Source organism: Leptonychotes weddellii, chromosome 11 (assembly GCF_054177405.1).
Source record: "Leptonychotes weddellii isolate Sample4059 chromosome 11, ASM5417740v2, whole genome shotgun sequence".
In the NCBI taxonomy this organism is placed as follows: domain Eukaryota; kingdom Metazoa; phylum Chordata; class Mammalia; order Carnivora; family Phocidae; genus Leptonychotes; species Leptonychotes weddellii.
Window position 1 is genome coordinate 64,737,199 of NC_138379.1, and position 20,657 is coordinate 64,757,855.

Consider the following 20,657-nt stretch of genomic DNA (forward strand, 5'->3'; position numbering starts at 1 on the left):
AAGAGCATGAAGAGCTGAGCGAGGGGAAGTCAGGTGCAGGTGGATCTGTCTGACTGGCTTTCTAAAGGAAGTGACGTTTAAGGGGAAACCTGACTGATGAGTAGGAGTTTCCCCAAGTTCTCTTTTTCTTTGTCTTTTCAGGTTACTGGAAAAGCTGGTGAGGTTTGTGGCTAGGAAGATACAGTTCAGTGTGTCATGTGCTGCAATGTCGATGTGAAAAATGTTTTTACTCTTAGTGCTCAGTTCCGATAGTACCTTTCATATTGATCGCACGCCAATATGTCTGAGCAGCTGGGCCTTGCGGTGCAATATTCTCATGCTCCCCTAAACCTGGATACTGAAGTGAACCTCGTCAGCCCTGCTTTGGGGGGTCCCTTATCTCCCCTGTTAGGACCAATTTGTGAATAAATTCTCCTCTTTCCTACTCCAAGGCAAGGAGGAGGTGAAGAAATTCTTCATTTTAAAGGAATTACCACTGGAAGTTGTTCTGACTCGACTGCTGAGAGGTGTGACCCTCACAGTCATCTGAATTACCATCCAAGCGGAGTCTCAGAGACATTTAGGGGAGAAAGACAAATGTGTCAAACCTGGAGGTATGACTGGTGTGCATCTTGTAACGTATGCATGAGTAGGAATGTCAGCCTTGGAGAGATAAACAAGCTCCCTCTCCTTTTCTGTTTACTATTTTCTCTCCCTGAAATTTTAAACTCCACGAGTATATAATGCAAACAGTGACGAGGGCTTATCTCTTTTCACTGACACACACACACACAAGGGTGGGGGGGTGGAACATAGCCCTCTAGAACTTCCTGCTTTACTTCTCACAGCAACTTCCTCCATTTAAGATGGGCTGTGGTCCCTAAGGGAAGCCTCCGGCATCTGAATTTGGCAGAGAATCCCATTCCCATGGAAGTTAGGGCTGCCCTCAGACTCCCAAGGAACAGCCTGGCGAGGTTCTCACCCATGTGCATCTGGCTTCTTTGGAGAATGTGTGCACCCAAAGTGGACCGAGGAGGGGTCTCCAATATTCCCCAAGTCACGCAGACCCACAGGTTACTAGAAACTTCTTGCCTCTGAGGATGGGGAAAGTGAGGTCTATGTCAATCTTCACCAGCACACGGCTCGGTTCTCTTGCTGCTCTACAAAAATGAATGTTGGCAGCGCTTTACACATCAAAACCGTCTAAGTGGAGCCTGACCTTTGGGCCTTGGGATCCATGCTGAATTCACATTCATTTAGATTTGACCCCATTTCAAGTGTTCAGAGAAATGTGAAAGAATTTTACAATAGCCATCCCTCCCAAAAAATTGAATGAAACATGAGCAGTAAAAACAAATGGACAAGTTTGTGAGAATGGTTGGCTTCATCTGTAGTTGCAAACAGAAATAGGCGATTGGTCAGAGTTTAAATTGCCTTATAAAGTATCTTTACACAGCAGAAGAGATGGTCAGAAATGCATTTTTTTTGGCCCAAATTTCCTTTCATTTCTCCCTTGAGACCACTCTTTCCTACTTTTTATCCCATCTTTCTGACTCTCTGGCTTTCTCTCTCTGGCTTTGACTATGTAGCCGATTTCAATTTCATCACACAGATGGGTCAAACCTTATTTTAGGAATCATCATGGCTGTAATAGTAGTAAAAGGAGCAAATCGTTTTGTGGACTCTGTTCACATATGCAAAACACAGCCTTGGCTCCCAAGTCCTGCCTCCCAAGGCTGGTGAGGTGTCCAGAGCACAGCCTGGTAAGGCCCCTGGGCCTGGCTGCCTTGGTGTCAAGGTCTTTACTGCCTGGTGCTCTGTATAGATTTTGGAAATAGAACTGATGGCTCAAACCTTTTTATCTTGATAAATCAGGTCAACAAACTTCAGTCCAGAAAACTGGTGTGGGTAGGCATAGACACTGATAGGCATTCAGGTAGCCCCCGATCTATAAATATCTATAAATGACCACTAGAAAGGAAGAGCTCTGTGGCCCTTCGCTGGTGATGTTCTGGCTAATCTCACTTTCCCTCTTCCGTGGTCTGAAGGCCCGCTTCCCTCTGCCATGAAGGTCCAGCCAAAAATGCTCCTCGTCTTCCCATTCAGAACCCGGAGCCAGGCCGAGGTGGAAGTCTCTTCCTTCTCTGTGGTTTTCAGAGCAAAGTGCCCTGTGCACATGTGGGACTCCCATTTGTCTCTTGCGCGGGGATTCTCTTGTTTCACTAAATAGACTGTATTCCTGATTCCACCCCCATGCCTGGTTCAATCAGTGTAGTTGAACAACTTTTCTTTCTGAAATGCAGTGTTCGAGAAATTGTGGTCAGTACTCTTAACAGCTCGATGACCAGAGGAGTCAAATAGACTTTGAATAGGCCAGCCTGGGAAGTGATAAACTTTCTGTAATTTGTTCCTACGGACAAAGTGCACCAAGAGTGCCAAACAACCAAACTAAAAATGAACCTTTAGAACCCAGGACTCAAAAGTAGAGCCTGCTCAGAGGACGGTTAGCTGCTTCTGATCTCTAACTGGAGGAAAGGGTTCTGTGTTTCTGCTTCTGGGAGCAGTGGTGGTGCCAGAGAAGGCAGTGGGGACGGTCCCCGCGCTGGGGTCTGGCCGCTGACCCTGCCGTTGATGCCCCTCGCTTACAGAGATCTGTGTCAAGTGTCAAGGCCCCTGGGTGAGAAAAGCCGTCAGGGGGCTTCAACTGTGCTGATGTCAATGAAATACGTCTATCTTATTTGTCTGTTTGCACACTGGTCAGTAACTGATCTATAAAAAAAACAATGCTTCTATCCTCTTTCATTCATTTTCAAATCCCGTCCTATGTTTTTACCCCTTGTACTTACTGTTCTGTTTTGTTTCGGAGAGAGATACCGATACAGATTTCCAGGGGGAAGAGAGCTTGGAGAAGCCTGCTACTGCAGGCCACAGCCAGGAGTCGTTCCCCACCAATAATCCTGAATGGCCCCGAGGCAGGAGCTAAATGTGATAAATGTCAGCAAACGAACCGACTGGCAGAGAACCCAAAATCCACCAGGGAAAAGGGCAAAACCATGAACACATTTTCAGCAGTAACCAGATCAGACTATACCTGCCTAATCCCTAATAAATGGAATGGGATCAAGAACTGAAATCTTCGGGCGCCTGGGTGGCTCAGTTGGTTAAGCGACTGCCTTCGGCTCAGGTCCTGATCCTGGAGTTCCGCGTCGGGCTCCCTGCTCAGCGGGGAGTCTGCTTCACCCTCTGACCCTTCCCCCTCTCATGGTCTCTCTCTCTCTCAAATAAATAAATAAATAAAATCTAAAAAAAAAGAACTGAAATCTTCTTTGGAAATAGCTCTGTTCCAGAATTTCACAGAAAAACATAATAAAACTTGATGTACATGAAACTAGGAAAATAGATACTGCATTAACCAGAATTAAATCACACACACACACACACACACACAGTACGAGGCTAGTATAGTGGGCGAGAAAGCGGCAAACGTCTGATTTGGATTAAAGACATGGGTGAACAAACTCCTTGAGGGCAAGGATTGTGCACTTATGCTTTTTGGCTGAGAGACACAGCGTGTGGAGCACGCCTAGAAGCAGACAAACATGATCTGAATTCCAGTTTCGCCGCCTGATAGCTGTGTGATTTAGGCCAATTACTAGAAAATTATGACTATTTCTTAGGAATGTCATGGAGAAACCAATCAGCCCATAGTAGGTGCTCAATAGATGAAGCTTCCTTTCTCATCCCTTCTCTGCACGCTCCGTAGCCCCAAATGTACCTAGGAAGACATTATCAATGTTCAACAATGTTCCTTCTTGATGCTCTGAGCTTTTTCTTATTGTCTCAAATGAGTTATGATGTCTCTGAGGGTTTCAACATTTTACCTCTCATATGTCCTGTGTCGGGAAGCTATCAGCAGACACAGTGCACCAAAATGAGAGATTAAATAAGCAGACAGAGCCACACATGGGACCCAGAGACAGGGAGTCTGATAAAGAAAAGACAGGAAGGCATTCCCAGCGTGGAGGCAGGAAGTCCTAGGGTGACAGCAATATCCGTGGGCCTAGAGAACTCTGTCAGGGCAGTAGCTGGGGAGAGAGGGCTCCTGGGGAGATGCACCCAGGAAAAGAAACAGCAAACAGATTATCTGACAGGAATTACAGGTGGAAAACTGACAGACGTTTCACAGAGCTGTTGGACGGTATGAGAAGACATATCCAGAGATTCAAGGAAACTTGACAAGTGAAAAGAAAATTAGACACGGAGCTTCTTCAGAGGAATTATGCTTACAGTACTCTGGCTTGTCTTAGCTGTACACACTACTTATGTCTTCATAGTTCTGAAGACACTGATATGGACTTAGGCAAATTTTTGACATAACCTTGTGGCGGCAAAGGGGAAGACAGAGAAAGACTAAAATCCTCACCTACTGTGTAAGATGTAATAGATACCGCTTAAAAGGAACAAAGAAAGAGATCTGAGGCATGCATGAATTTAGCGATCCGACAGTAACTACCAGAAGAAGAAACTCAAAATGGTGAAAGTGGTTTCCTCTGGGGTGAGGGCTGAGGGAAGGGGGTGCCAAGGAATAGCTTTTGCCTTTTAGCATGACTTGTCATTTTAAATTATTTGTCTGTGTTACTGTGATAAAAAGAACAAATTTAAAGATGAGGACAGTAATTGCATTTTAGAGTCATAAAATTCAAGGATTATAGAATAAAATTGTAACAAAGGGGGTAAACAAAGTCTCATTACTAAAGGTAAAATACTCGGCAACGAGTCTGGGTCCAGAATCCTTGCCTTCTATTTCTCGTTCCCCTGCAGCCCCCACCACATGGCACACCCCTCTCAGTACCTTTCTTAGAGCAGTTGGCATGGTTTTCTGTGTACGGGAAGTGCTTAAATATTTGTTGACTGAAAAATAACTATACCAACTGCTGAATGTTTTCATGGTGATTTTTAATGAGCTTGCTCTGGTGAGCAGAGGGGTCACATCTGAAGTTTACAGCTTTGTTCTCTATGGAGGGACAAGATTATAGCTTAAAAGGATTTTCGAAATGCTCTCCTTGAAAGCTGACTCAGAGGTAGACATTCCATAGGTCTCATCTACTTTACACAATGCTTGGGTTTGCCAGAACCTCATTCGAGACATTGAGATTTGAGTGAGGCAGTCTAACGGGAATTTTAATTATGCGTTCCCATATAGTCTCTAAACTCTACCTTGGGATAAGCCAGAACCCAGGTTTGAAGCCCGTCCTGAAGGAATCTAAGTTCCAGGGAGGTGTCACAGGGAAACCTTGAAAGGGGGAAGAGAGACGTATTCTTACTCAAACAAAGTGCAAAAACCATTGATACAGAGCTTTAGAAAACATGACATCTGTACCCCATTATCTCAGCTTCCCAGGGAAAAGTATTCACGGAATTAAAATCCAGTGTTTTGGCCTCGGATTTTACAATGCAGCTTAATAACAAAAACTTCAAAGTAAACAGTGTCATGATGTCTTCACAAAATGTTCAGTGGAAGATGTCCATCGTGTTACCTAATTCCCCCAGTGATAAATGTACCTTTGAATTCATTTCCAGGAAAGAGTTTGCCTCCACTGATGAACTGGCATGCTCTCTTCCATACTGAAGAAAAAGAACCTCTATATCCCCCATATAATTTCTTTTTGCCTTAGTTGCCTGGAAACTCAAAGTTAAATGGAAGCTCAGTTTTGGAATTCAACTATTGCAAGGGTCTACTAACATTTAATTTGGATTGTTTTAGTGGATTTGTTTCTGGTCGTCCTTAGTTTGCAAAGGAAAGCGAGCTAACACTTATGAATTGCCTACAAGGTGCAGGCCCTACATTTGTCCTAAGTCTCATGGGTTATTTCATGGAATTTTTTCAACAATCCTGAAAAATAGTGTCGTAATTCTTACTGTACAGATAATGCAGCTCAGTTTCAGAGAATCCAAGTAATTTGACCAAGGCTATCTGGTCATTAAGGTAAACAATGCATAAATTCTCAATAATGTATATTTTCTATTCAGATTGATGTCAGAAGTTATTCAACCCTATTTCTTTTCCGTTGATTTCAAGACCATACAACCTGTAACACACACACACTGAAGCTTCTTTCCCTTCCTTCGTTCTCCCTTCCTCTCCTTCTGTTTCTGTGTCCTTATGTTGGGACTTTCTCTCAGGTACTCTGTTAGCCCTTGGAGGTACAAAGATAAATTATACGCACACTCTGGTCTCAAGGAGCTTGCAATTTAGTGGAGGGGTTGACGTATAGACTTAATTATAATTCAAGATATAAAGCAATGAGTGCAATGAGAGATACAAAATACTTTGTGAGTTCAGAGAAGAAAAAGAAATTCCACAGTCCCAACTCTAGGAATTCCTGGTTCACTGGCCAAAAACAGACACCTAAACTAAATTATCATACAATATCAGAATGGTACCGAAAGAACTGGCACTCTGTTGTATGCACTAGAGGAGGAAGAAACAAACTTTACTTGTTTCAGAGCGTGAGAAGGGGTGATGGCAGCAACATGGGCAGTTAGGGCAGAGGCTGGGGTTCTAAGACACCTTGGAACTGTCCAAGCAGGTGGGCAGGATCCCATGGCCAGGAGGGAAAAGGAAGTCGTTGGGCAAAAGACATTCATAGGGAGGAGAGCCAGTCCAGTGCAGGAGAGCCTCGGGGAGTGACTGGATCTGGGGTGAAGGTGCATTTCCAGGGAGAAGGCTTGGCCAAAGCGACAGAGATAAACGGAACCTCAGCCACTGGCCTCGGCCCTACGGAGCATGGAACAAGGCAGAATTTCCTAGACACGTGGTCCAGCCCATTACTGGGAGGGAAAAGCGAGTCGGAAGGAGGGAGGCTTGCAATAATGCAAGCACACGGGGAGCAGCAGAGACAGAGGCAGAGGTGAGGAAGAGGTGCGGGCGGCCATCAAATGATGCCTCATCCAGGAAGCCTTTTTTAGTTCCCAAAGCTATAACAGGCGCTTTATTTTTGCATTCTCCGAATATCCTACGGTCACTTCTATCAGAAACCTTGTAACACTACATAATCACTTGTTTGTGTCCATTACCTATGGGTAGGGGTTGTGTCTTGGTCACTGCTGGTAAATTATTGGTGTTCCATATATGTTTCATAAAAGAAAAGAATCATTTGGAATATTGTTGATAATATTCTCTTAGTTGACTCTTACCCGTATGATTCCCCGTGATATAGGTCAGTCCAGGCTCCAAGAAGAGTGCCTCTGCACACGCCCCTTCCACAGGTTTAACCCATGGGGCAGCTGAGAGTGAATTCTCTAGTTTCTATCCCTGAAAATTGTAACTGTTGGTGCAGGTCCATGGGCAAATGGTGTTTTAAGAGCAGACTTGTTATGGAGGAAGGTGGAAATGGTAGCTTCTGTTCCTTCCTTCTTGGGAGGACAGGGTGATGTGTTGGCGTCCTTAACAGCCCAGAACAGAAGAATGGATGATGGGTCAATGTTGTAATTCATTTGTTCATTGTTCACTAAATATCCCACATAGAAGCCATATCAGAGGTTGGAATACAATGGTGAACAAGATGGACACCATCCTTGCCTTCAAGTAGCCTCCAGTCTCGTTGAGGAAGACACACAAGAACAAAGATAGATGAGGGCTGATATCAGCCAATAGAGAGGAAGCAGAGGTAGCTGCCAGAGAGTACAGGATGGGAGCGAATCCAGATTGGGAAGCCAGGGAAACCTTGTGGATCAAATGTCTCAGCTGAGACTGAGAAAGCATAGAGTTAGGTTAGCTGTGCAGAGTAGGGCGGTAGAATGTTCTAGATAGAAGGAACAACATATTTGAAGACCTGAGGGTGAGGGAAAGCATGGTACCTCTCAGGAATTGGAGTACACTTTTTATGGCAGGAGCCAGAGTGCAGTGTGTGTGTGAACTTGGCAGGTAAAGATGAGTGAATGGGGTGCCTGGGTGGCTCAGTCATTAAGCGTCTGCCTTCGGCTCAGGTCATGATCCCAGGGTCCTGGGATCGAGTCCCACATCGGGCTCCCTGCTCGGCAAGAAGCCTGCTTCTCCCTCTCCCATTCCCCCTGCTTGTGTTCCTGCTCTCGCTATCTCTCTCTCTGTCAAATAAATAAATAAAATCTAAAAAAAAAAAAGATGAGTGAATGAGTGGGTGGGAGTCAAGGAATAAAAAACCTGGGACTGGAAACCAATAAATCTTGGCAGGAGCCGGGTCATGTAGAGCTTTATAAGCTACATAAGGATTTGGATTTTATTCTGAGAAAATGAAGATCATTTATGGGCCTCAGGCAGGTGACAGACATGACCACATTCCTATTTTAGCATGCTCACTCCAGTGGCAGGTTGGCAAGACTGGAAGGAGGCAGGCCAGGTTAGCCAGCACTTGACATGAGAAGGGACAATGGTTAGAAGCTCTTCAGGATATGTTCTGCCCATGGGTATGTCCATTCAGAATTCACTCCTTTGTGCCAGAGGCTGTGGGATAGAGAGATGGGCCTGCCAGCTCATTTAGCCTCATGGCTCTCCCCAACACGGATCCTTTTCCAGGAAAAGTCTCTTCATGCTTGTGGCCAATAACAACTTCAGTGGCGAAATGTCCTCTCCTCCCCCCACTCCCACTTAAGGCTTGCCATAGAACAGGTCTCCAGGAGGTCAGGGAAAAGAGGCAAGTTCAAAACTGATCTGTAGGGAAAGGGTGAAAGAGGAGAGGGTACAGCCAAGGGGAGGGAGAACAGGACAAAGACCCCGAGACACAGAGTAGGAATGGGAGCCCAAGACCGGAGCATGAAGCCCACATGCTCACGTGCGCACCTACACAGACCTGTGGACTACCAAGAAGAAGGGCCAAAAAAGCTCCCTGTTTATGAAGTTCATGTTTCCTAAAGGTGGAGCTGAACTTAAGCTCCTGTGAAAAGCAAACTGTGGAAAATGCCAGTGATTCAGGGTGGAGGGAATTAGCAGCAGAAAGAAAGGGAAACAGGTCAACCACCCCCATTCTTTCTTCCTCGGGGACCTTGAAACTTGATTTTGCAGGATGCACAGGAAAGTAGTCATTGGCTTCCCTCTATTATGCTCTACTCAATTTATTGCTTGGAGAATAAAGTGCCACTTTATTGTTCAGATTCATTGCATGAAATGCAAATATTCAGCCGGAGTTCTCTAATTAGTATCCAGAGAGCTACCTAGGCTCAGTGTGTGTAAGTTTGGTCTTCCCTGCTTAAAATGCACTGTGAAAGAGTAAGATGATTCACTCCCATTACATCTCTCTAATCCTGGTAGTCTAAACATTTGTGCAGTTTTTTGTTTCAGATCGAGAACTCCTTATAATAAACACCTTCTGAATCTCCGATTTCTGTGCCTGACTTTAATTAACCATTAACGTGAAAATTTACTGATTAGTGTACCTGCGAAATGGGTTGTTGCTTCCTTTCGATTTCACAAAAAGAAATCACCACCCCTCTCTACCAAACTGATAACAACTGACATCTGATTAGAAAAGGCAGAACTAATTAGAATGGGTGCAAAGGGGATTGTTTGAGTCACCTACATTAATGCACATTATAGTTAAATATCTGTCAGATTTTCCATTAACCCCTCTTGCATTTCCATCCCTGGGATCAAATCTATTTCTTAACCTCATACCCCTTTTTTCCCCTAGTTGGAAACTTCATATTCAACAGGCTGAATTACGCATTAATGCTTTAAATGCACCGCTCTTGTTGATGGATGCAACACACTGACAAAGACCTTGGAATAATAGAAGTCATTCCCCTAAGTGTGGATTTAAACCCTACGCGTTATGATTCCAAGGCTAACATGTTCTTCTTGTTACTGTGTTGATTTCTTTATTGAGGGATACAGGAGTTAATTGTTGCTTTATGCCAATTCATTCTATTGTGTTCTGAGCTATTACATACTCGGATGACAAGATAAAACAGACACGAAAGTGGGATATCCAGCAAAATAGAGCTCTGCTCTGTAAAAGGTTAAAATAACACATTCAAAGTTGAACTTGTAGACTTACAATCAGACTGTAGTATATGCACCCAGTAAGAATTCAGTAAGTATCAGGGACAGACGTGTCCTTCAGATCAAAAGCTCATCAAGGGGTTGGGACCATACCTTCCTGATCTTTTAGATGGGTACAAAGAGGGTTCTTTGCATCACATGATCTTTTCATCTCTAATTCCTGGCACATCGCAGGTGCTCATGAAACTCTCATCATATGAATGTATGCACGAATTATGGTTTTATCCCACTGGGAAACTCTTAAAAGTGACCCTGGACAGTTCTTAAATCTTGATGGATCATGTTAAAGAACAAGAATGGCAATGAATTTTCTTCATCATTTAAAAAAGCTAACCAAACTCCTGAATTTTTTCCTCAAAAAACAAAGTCACATACCACTCCCCTGGGTATTCTCCATTTTTATCTGGGATCAGAGGTACCAAGAAGCCTGGAAGCAAATCAGCCTAGCAACAGAAGCCAAGAATAAACCAAGCCTGCAGTATGATGAAAAAAGCTCAATTTGAAAATACTCTCTGATTATTTAATTTTTTAAAAAACATTTTTTAATTTTATTTTTTTCCCTTACCGTACTGTCTTTGTTCTGAGTAGAAGTGGTATCAGTGTCCAGGACTGTGCCTGACATATAGAAGCCCTCAACAAACATTTTTTTGAATGAATGAATAAAAACTATTGGTAGAGTTCAGAACAGGGCGGTACTCAATTTAGCCTAAGATCTTTAGTTCATGGCTCTTGGTTGGGCAGATGGGGAAACATAAAGATCTGTGGATTCAGACAAGGCAACTTCAGTGAATTTGCTTGAAGATCCGTCCCTGCATCAGAACTGGCTTACATTTTCTCTGAGGTAGAAATAAACTGGGCACATAGACAATCATGAAATTTTGAACAGATATCCTAGCGAAGGCCCTGTTAACAAAACCCAAACCACTTCTGCCTAGTTCCTTAACTTATGCAGCACAGTGGTTATTAACACTGGGCTTAAACTCAGACCAGTTACTAATTGTAGTTCTGAGCAAGTTATTTAACCTCTCTGAGCCTCAGTGCCCTCAAAGGAGGGTTTGCATGTTGGCACAGAGTGGGTACTAAGGTGAAAGCCAACAAATCAACTAACGGAAACTAACAAGACACATGCAAAATCCCCCTCCTGCTAATTTTGCCAATCAAGATTCTTCAGTACAGGTCATATTAACATCTATGTCTGGAAATTTATTTGGATTCTTAGCCCTAGCACTGGTCTTATGGAATATTAAAAACAAATTTTTATTTTCTTTTAAACCAAAAAGATAAATGATGAAATACCAAAAATAAAATGAAAACGCAAACATAATATTCCTGGTCTGCCACGGACAATCCTCAGTATGTATCAGACCTCATCCTTCTTGCCAGCATAGCCCAGCCAAAGTGAGTCATAATGGAAATCACCAAATTGTTAAGGCTCATTTGCAGTGATCACCTAGCATCTCTTGGGTCTCTATCCTAACTTCACTTTAGATTTTATGTCATTTATATCTGACCCATGACCATAGGTTTATTACCATCTTTTGGCTTCACTCCTGGATTCTGAGTATACCCGTTTTGTGTCCCAGCTTGTCTAGGACATTGGCTTGGCCTTGTCTTTGGCCCTTCATGCTCCTGACTTCTTTTGACCTGGTTCTAGCCCTTTAAACCTGAACCCCAGCACTAGTCTAACTGGCTGACCATTTAGCCAGTCTGTGGCCCCCGGTAAAGGGGGTGACTTGCGTGTTATATTGTTGCAGAACATTGAATTCATGATTATTTTCCCACTAGAAAAGGCATTCCCAGCTGATTCAAGGTTCTATCTCTTCTCTGGCACTTTCACTGGGCAATTATAAGGATTTGTCAGTCTAGGAGAGGTCCAGTGATTCCTTCACCCTCAACTGGGTGTTCATCTTTAAGATCAGATATATCCAAAATTACCTTAAAGAAGAAGGAGGGAGAACATGAGTCTTGCCTGATTTACGCCAGGGGTTGATATATAAAGTAGTGAAGGATAAACTTGGCTAGGCAGAGAGAGCGGGGTGAGGTTCTTAATATATGATTGAGGAGCTTGGCTTTAAACTAAGGAGGAAATGTACAAATTTATGTTTCGGTCATAACAAACCATCCATTCCCTGGCTGTGTTCCCTCTCAGAATTCTTAGAGATGGGATAATTCTAAACCAAATATAGAATCCACTTCAGTTTCATGGATCTAATGTTAGAAAAAAAATTCACACTTTTAAGTTTCCGATTATACAGCTCTGACAAAGATCACTTCTTGGTTCAAGAGGTTAGAGCTTTTGGATTGAACTCTCACAAGCCCTAGTGAACCAATAACTCTTTCACACCTTAAACAAGTATCCAGTGACTTGAAGATAAATCAGAACTGCATACATTATATCCCTCTCCTGCCCTCTCCCATAACCTTTAAATCAGAAAGGAAAGGAAATTACAGCCAGGAGGTATTTCCATTTGCCAAGCCCCAAACCTTAGCAAGACAGAGTCACTGAAGACATTTTGTGAAATACCAAATACCATTTGTTCTCTCAGTATCTGGAGAAGGGCTTACTTGAAACCACCCCAGACATGAAACGATAAAGAGGTCTCTAACAATTTGATTATGCTGCATCCATCTCTCAGGCACCATTCACATCTAGGAGAATGCATATGGGTACCCAATTAAGACAGAGGGACACAGACTCCCCCCCCCCAGTATATTCTTTGCCTGAGCATGCAGATCTGTCTGGGTGCAGAGTTCTGAAGGGTGACGAGAAGGCCATCTTTGCACACTCTGCTAGGTAAATCACAAGCAACTGATCGACAAATTCAATCTACCATCTTGTAGCAGAAAGCCAAGGTTTCCACCATTTCCAAGGTGAAAGAATTCCAATTAGAAAAATCCCATAATAAGTCTTCCTATGTTTGACACAAATTGAGTATGACATGCAGAAAAAAATTTATGACCAGTGCTTTCATTTAGGACACTCTAGTTGATAAACTTAAGAATTGCTTAATTCCCCATCTTTCCCCTCCTGTGGCTTTGGTCATGAGTAACAGAGATTTTGCTAATTGGAAATGAGAACACACTTTTGTACTGTCTACTATAAAGGGTGGGGTTAAAACTACCCTCCCTGAGCTGACAATACTTAGTAATACACTAGATGAGACAATAAGAATTAGAAAAACCTTAAAAATACGCACATCCAAATGAAAGTTGCTTCTCAAAATTACCATCTTGGAAAGCAACTCATTTATTTACTTTATTGCCTTCAGAGAAAGTTCACAAGCCATATTTGAAATCCAGTCCTATCCTATCACTTATTCCTTGTTTTTGACCCAAAGCAGCATTACCCATCTTGACTGTTTTCAAAGATCACCCTGCCAGGATGAATATTACTGCACTGGTAATAATCCACCCAATGTGCTAAAAGCTCTGAAGACAATAATCCCCAGAGCAAAACCCTGTAACTGTGCTGAACAACAGCACCCTTATTAGCATAAGTCCAGCCCCCCCAAAGGTGAACGCTTTTAAGAGGGCACCACTTATTTGACCATGGAGCTCTGGTACACCTGCTTACAACTCAGACACAGGACTTCCGAATCCTCCCTCTTGGAACTGTTGAACAGGAAGGGACAATTTGATTCAATCTACAAAGTTAGGATAAAGCCGTAGATGGGTCGCCATGTCTGGCATGTACAGAAGGGGCCTTTGGCTTGAAATACTGCTGTCACTTCCTCCACTTTTTAAGAGCTTTCTTGAAAAGAGGAAAATTATCTTGGCATCATGTGTCATAGGCACTGGAAACAGGTAAATATCATCTAAGACACTGAAAGATGTATGTTGATTTGGCCATCAGCACCCACTGGTGTGCTTGGGTTCTGGAAGCTTCGAGGGGGACGAAGAGGTCATGAGTGTGCTGTACAGTTGTAGATAGGAGAAATGGAGCCGGAAACAGGACCGAGGATGGCAGGAAGGCTCCCAAAGAAGGGCTGACGGGGTGACCAAAGAGACATATTTCCTGTTGTAAATGGCTTACTTTGGTTAGCTCCATAATGTTCACCCTCAGGAAGGTCAACAGTCACACAGATATTTTTTTATTCTTTTCTATAACAACTCTGAAGGTTAGAGTTTAAGACTTTCTTTACCCCCAAAGGACTTCATCTACCTTGTAGATTATGTAAATATGGCTCACTATTAGAGGAAATATTCTTTTTGAGAATTTCACAATGGTCTGTAAGTGGTCATTCATTTCCCAACAAATCCTACCTATGAGCTGTATAGCCAGTGGCTAAAAGCACAACAGACCATCAGAATCCCAGCTCTGCTACTTCTTATCTGTGTGACTTTGGAAAGGTTACTTAGCCTCTCTGCGCCTCACTTGCATCCCCTGTAAGATGAGAACAATGGGATTTCCTTCATACGGGTGAAATGAGATACCATAAGGAAGCAAGATAGAAGTCATGCCAGTTACAGGGTAAATAACAGACACTACCTTTTATTAATATCCCATTATTTATTATTTCCATTTTTATGATCAGAAGTCTGGGCTTAGGGAGGGTAAATCACTACCCACTCACTATACTGCTGGACAAAAAATAATGAAGGATAGTTTTCTTTTATTCCTCCAAAACTCTTTATGTTAGAACTTGAGACTTACTCCATCTCCTACATAAGAGTAATACTTGTTAAACATATTCTGAAATCATATATGGCTCTTTCCACGATAATCATAATAACTGCCAACTTTATTCTAAACTCTGGGTGCAAAATTATCTCATTTTTAAGGTATTTATTGATTTATTTTAGGGGCGGAGAGAGTGGGAGCGCACATGTTGGGGGGAAGGCAGAGGCACAGGGAGAGAGAGAATCTCAAGCAGGCTCCCTGATGAGCACAGAGCCCGACACGGGGCGCGATCCCACCACCCTGAGATCATGACTTGAGCTGAATCAAGAGTGGGACGCTTAACAAACTGAGCTACCCAGGTGCTCCTTAATTTTATTCTAAAAAAAAAAAATCCTAGGCTATATTATTATCACCCCCGTTTACAGGAGAGAAAAGAGGCTTCATGAGGTCCAGTGACTTGCTTGAGGTCACACAGCTAGTGAATGTCAGAGTAAGAATTTGAACCTAGATTCATCCAAACCAAAATGACAACTCACGCCATTAGGAAGTAGTTCCACAATACCGTTTATCAATGATCCCCAAATTACCTGTTAAAAAGGAACTTTGTAAAATATACACATGACTCTGCTCAAGTCCATTCTTCATCAACTACAATTAAAAAAAAAAAACCCACACTTCTTTTTTAACCCCCCACACTTCTTAAGTGGGTAAGAGCTCAAAGCTTTCCTTGGTGCAGAGCTCTCGAATGCTGGCTGAGCATAGTTTTCCCCTGGCACACATCTAGGGCAAAGGTTAGCTTGGCCACGGTCTGTGGTGCTTGTGGCATTCTTGTCTGGGCAGTAGCCACGAAAACTACTCTAGGAATGTGATTGGAATTAGGCTCAGTGCCGTCATAATATCCTGACATACTGTTTTGACGTGTAATGTGTTGTCTTTGTGCTTGCTCGCTAACAGAGACCCGTCAAATTACACGCACAAAGCAACGTTCAGACTTTCTTCCTTCCAGGAGGAGTTTCCGCTCTCAAATTCCCTGGGGATCTGAAATTCCTCACTAGTGTGTGCTCTGGAGGCACCGAACTATCTCTTCATGCTATTCATGTCTGGGGCAGAATAAAACCTCTGCTTTATGTTAATCACAGGATATAAGGTAACCACTGATATTTTTTTCCTGTTTGTAGTGATGACGATTTCATCATTTAACACTTAATGCAGGCATTACTTTCTCCAAAAGACTTCCCTGATTTCCCCTTGCACGGTAAGACACCCAACCTCTGTGCTCTCGTGTTATTGGCCTTTCCACTTAGTATTCAAATGAGAGTTTTAAAGCCTGTCTCTCTCTCTCTCTCCAGACTGTACCTGAAAACAGGGACCATGTCTTATTTAATGCACCAGCATGGAGTCACAGCAGGATCTATTACAATGCGTTCGGCATTCGGGCATTTCAGTTGGTTGGTGTGGATGTAGACGGGTCATTAAATACTCTTAATATCATGTCTGGACTTATTTCAATTTTCAGCATAATCACAACATCTTGCACATGGCAGGTACTCAGGACGCGCATGTGGACTTAATGACCGACTTACTGACTGGAGGAATAAACATCAGGTGTATCCGAGTCTTACTGCCAACCGGACACGTCATGAAAGATCGTGAATTACAATGCAACATTCTGAATAAGCAAGAGCCTTTGACCGCTGCAGATCCCAACGAGAGGAATGATCTACAAGGAAATACTAGCTCTTGCCTCCAGATGCCCGGTGTGAGCTGGGCTTCAGGAGGCCTTCGCGGGAATCCGACAGGACCGCCACTGTCTTCGCGGTCTCGATTCTGCCCCAACGCGGAAGTTGCAACCAGAGCATAAGGACCAGGCTAAATGGTCTCCCGGTCCTCTGCGTTTGGGGTAGCAGACTTACGTCTTACCTGTCGGTGCTGCTGGGAGACTTGATACCCCAGGCCTGTGATGGGCTGGTTCTGCATTTTCTGAAGCAGGATCTTTTGCTGCAGCGGCAAGGGGGACCTTAGCAAAGGCTGACCGGACAGGGGCTGGGCGGGCTGGGACTGCGGCGGCTGCGGCGGCGGCGGGGGCTGCTGGCCTGAAATGGAGCTCTGCGGCTGCGGGGGCTGCGGGGGCGGCTGCGGGGGCTGCTGGGGCGGCTGCGGGGGCGGCTGCGGCGGCTGCGGGGTGTAGTGCAGGAGAGATGGCTTAGCCTGGGAAGGCAAAACGGAAGGCATCTGCGGGCTTGCTTGATCTGAGTTAAAATGGAACAAAGGCTTAGTGTTGCCATGCCGGGGCTCCATGGCTGTGTGCGGGGCGTTCATGAAACTCCGACTGAGATCCTGAGGCTTCTGCTGCATGAGCACGTCCAGGTGCCCTCCCTGGGCCGACGGGCTGGCCTTGTACATGTAGTTAGCCATCACCTTCGACTGGCTGCCGCCGCCCGCCACCCCAGGCATCGGGGAGCTCTGCGGGCTGAATGGCTGCTGACCGAAAGAAGGGCTGGGGATTTTCTCCTGCCCAAACGGACCTGGCGATGGCCCAGTGGAGGAGGGCAAGGCCGACCAGGTGGTAGGCTGGTGCTGCTGCAGCCGGGCATGCTGCTGACGGTTGGCCGCGATCTGCTTGAGCTGCTGGGCGTGGGATACTTCCTGCCAGCTCGGCAGGGCCCGGCTCGCTCCCGAGGCTGTCTGAGGCTGAGCCTGGCTCTGAGGGACAGAAGGGACCGGGGAGGAAGCGGAGAGCCCGGAGTTGGCCATGGAGAATGCAGGGCCAGCTGATGGGGGCCTCAGCTGAGGGGAGCCCGAGGGGCCCTGGGTTAGGCCCGGGGAGTATTCACTCTTGATCACTGTCTTCTCCATGGGCAAGGAGGGCCTGGGAGTGCTCCTCTGGCTTTGCTGACCCAAGTCAATGTTAAATGGGTCATCCTGCTTGATGGTGGCATTGATCATGTTCTCCAGCTCCAGGTCACTCATGGGAGGCACAGATATGTTGGTCAGTTCATTGAACAGTTCCTGCAGCTCTGGGTCCATCAGCTGCTCTACAGGGTCCTCTCCGTACCTATTGGAAAACATGCTCTCCTGGGTCATCTGGCCATCCATGTGCTTACTGCAAGATAGAGTCTCTCCTGGTTCCTTCTTCACTTCCTTTAAGCCCATATTAAAGATACCATTTCCAGGAGGATGTGTATGGGGTGGCAGAGTGTTAGTCTTCCGCAGGGGTGCTTGGCTCATGGGCAAGCTCCCTGACATAATCTGATTTTGTCCATTATTTACTTGGAGGCCCCCTTGTCCTGCAGAGAGATTCTCCCCGACGCGGATTCTCTTGATATCAAGGAATGAGTTATCAACAAAGCCATTGGGCCTCTTACTGTTGACAGGAGACAGGTTAACCACCTGTTTTCTTTTCAAGGAACCCTGGAGCTGAAAACAGAGAATGAAAAAGAAAAATATGAGATATTAATCCAGATATGCTTTTAGTCAAAAGAGACATGATATTTAAATGTTGTTGTTTTTTTTTTTTTTTCCGTTTACACACAGGATGAATTCAAAAAGAAAAAGGTACACATGAAGCACAGTCTGGAATATAATGAAACTCACCAAACAGAATAAATGGTTTCTGGAAGAACAGGTCAGTTTGTGATTAGAGATCACGTTGGTTCCCGTTATCGGTACAGAGGTCAATGGACGGAAAATACTTCACATATCATCAGGAGTCATTGATAATACCTACAATTGGTCACCAAATGTGGTTTTCTGGAGCAGGCCAAAATATTCCACACACATGCACACACGACCCCACACAGCAACAGACAACTGGAATGAGCACAATTCTGACTAAGATGGGAAACGCTGAAGAGTCTAAAGGTGGGACACAATTTCCAGTTTCTCTTTTTCACGGATTCATCTGCGAAACCCTTCATCGCTATTATCCTCTAAGTAGGTAATCAGAAGAGTTGTTGTATCCAAGGAGATAGTGTATCTGTTATTCTACTATTTTTCTTCCTGTAATTCCGCGGCTTTGCATCCAAGCCCCTTCAGCAACGTCGTGTGGGTGCACGAACGCTGTGAGATTATCCTTTATCAAATGAGACATTCTAAGCACAGATTTTCCTGGGGATTCATTTCTTATGTTGCCTGTCTCGAAAACTTAAAACCAAAACCAAGGTGCAGAGAACCAGTACTGCGCATTAAGAACTCAGGCTCGGGAGCTGGCTAAGCTGAGCTCAAATTCCTGTTCTATCACTGAGTGCTGAGTGATCTTGCCACTCTACGTACCCAAGCCTCAATTTCGTTATCTGGAAAATGGGGGCGATAGCACTGAATTCATAGGAAGAAATGAGACAATGCATGTAGAAGTTTAGCACAGTGCTTGCTATCATCAGAACTCAATAAATTATAAAAAAAAAAAAAATTACTTACTACATTCTCAAAGAGGAGAGCCTCTCCAAACCGCAATAGTCACAATCAAATGTTAAAGCACTTCATTCACTAACTCAGTGATTAGATTGCATTACATGGACTTTAGATATTATAGGGAAAGAAATAAGGACCGTACAGTCATACCAGTAAATTAATGAGAAACAAACATTCACCATTGATCTTGAGATCCTTGTTGGTTTGCCTCTCAAGTGAGAGGCTATATCTATTCAAGCATGGCTCTCCCAGTGCAGCTGACCCACTTAAATTATTTAATGTTTGCTCAGGATAATTGTAAAATACCTGAGGCAGGATACTTCCCAGATACAAAATGCTACCACTTTTCTTTTTCTCCCTTTTCACTTGCTACCACTCCTCCACCCTCCTGAAGATTTCTAGGTAACCTAATTAGAAAGTGAAATTGACATAACTGAGCATCTATTACATGCCAAGTATTTTAAGTACGGTTACTTTATTTTTCTTAATCTTTACAACAACCAGATTCGATACGTATTATTTTAGAGCTATTATTTTACAGATAAGGAGACTAAGGCTCAGAGAGGCTAAGTAACTTGCCCAGTGTCACACAGCTAGTCAGCGGCAGACCTGGGCTTTGACTCAAGGTCTGTGTGATTCTACAGCCTGTGCCATTACCACTATATTATGCTGCAATCGGCTTGTTCAGGGCTAGGGTCTGCCCAGCGGGAAGGGACCAAGGGCAGTGAGCAGACAGACATCCCAAATCTCCAGTGAAATGAGAGGAATCTGGGAATGGCCAGGATGCAGTTATAGGGCCAAATGTGAACAGCATGTTTCTTGTCATGTAGCTCATCAATCCCTATTTCAATAATCCCTTATCGTAGTTTTGCTCACTCACAAGCAGTATATAGTTAGAGTGGATGCCCCAGGCTCTTCTAACCGGTTTTTACCTTTTCCCATTGCCGAATGGTAATCAGAGAAAGGAACCTGACCTCAACTGGGCCAATCAGTTCCTGCCATAGAAATTCTGGAATTGGAGAAAGTGAGACCAGGCTTTCTTTGGATGACTGCATTTACAAAACTTGTGAGCTGTTGTTCCAATATGTCAACCAAAGCCTCAGAGGAAGTGAGTCTGTAGAAAGAGAGAAGACTAACACAGAGAAGAGAGACACAAGTTGGCAAAATTTGAGGGCTGGGTTTCAATCCCAGATCAGTCTGCCTCTTGCCTTGTTTTCCTTGATACAGTGTGGAATCTTTAGAATAAATCCTCCCTTTTGCTTGAGATAGTATGAGTTGGGCTTCTGTTATTTTCAGCCAAGAGGCCTAACCAAGTCCCATGAAATTTCACATTGGGTGATGAGCAATCTGCAGCAAGGCATAGGTATACTTTGCCTCTGGGTGTGGAGCTCCCCACTCCACCATCTCTGCTGTCTCTGCATGTTTGCTGACGGCTAAGCTTGCTACTCCTTACTGTAGGCAACATCATCACAGAACACCGTCAGCCATCACCATGCTCAGCCGAAACTCAAAGTGGCCCCCGTCTGTCCTCGGGGGTCAGGAAGAACACAGACTGGAGAGGCTCAGTCATGTTACCTCAAGAGCGGCCACAATTTTTATTCTAGCATAAGT

At 44.2% G+C, this 20,657-nt stretch overlaps 1 protein-coding gene across 2 annotated transcripts in view; it reads right to left on the minus strand.

Annotated features, from left to right (window-relative positions):
- MAML2 (mastermind like transcriptional coactivator 2) overlaps window positions 1–20,657 on the minus strand; it is a 334,492-nt gene that overhangs the window by 90,553 nt on the left and 223,282 nt on the right. For both annotated transcript variants that reach the window (XM_081799047.1, XM_081799046.1), the window contains exon 2: window positions 16,557–18,053. In XM_081799047.1, coding sequence (XP_081655173.1) covers window positions 16,557–18,053 — 1,497 coding nt within the window. The remainder of the gene's footprint in view (window positions 1–16,556; window positions 18,054–20,657) is intronic.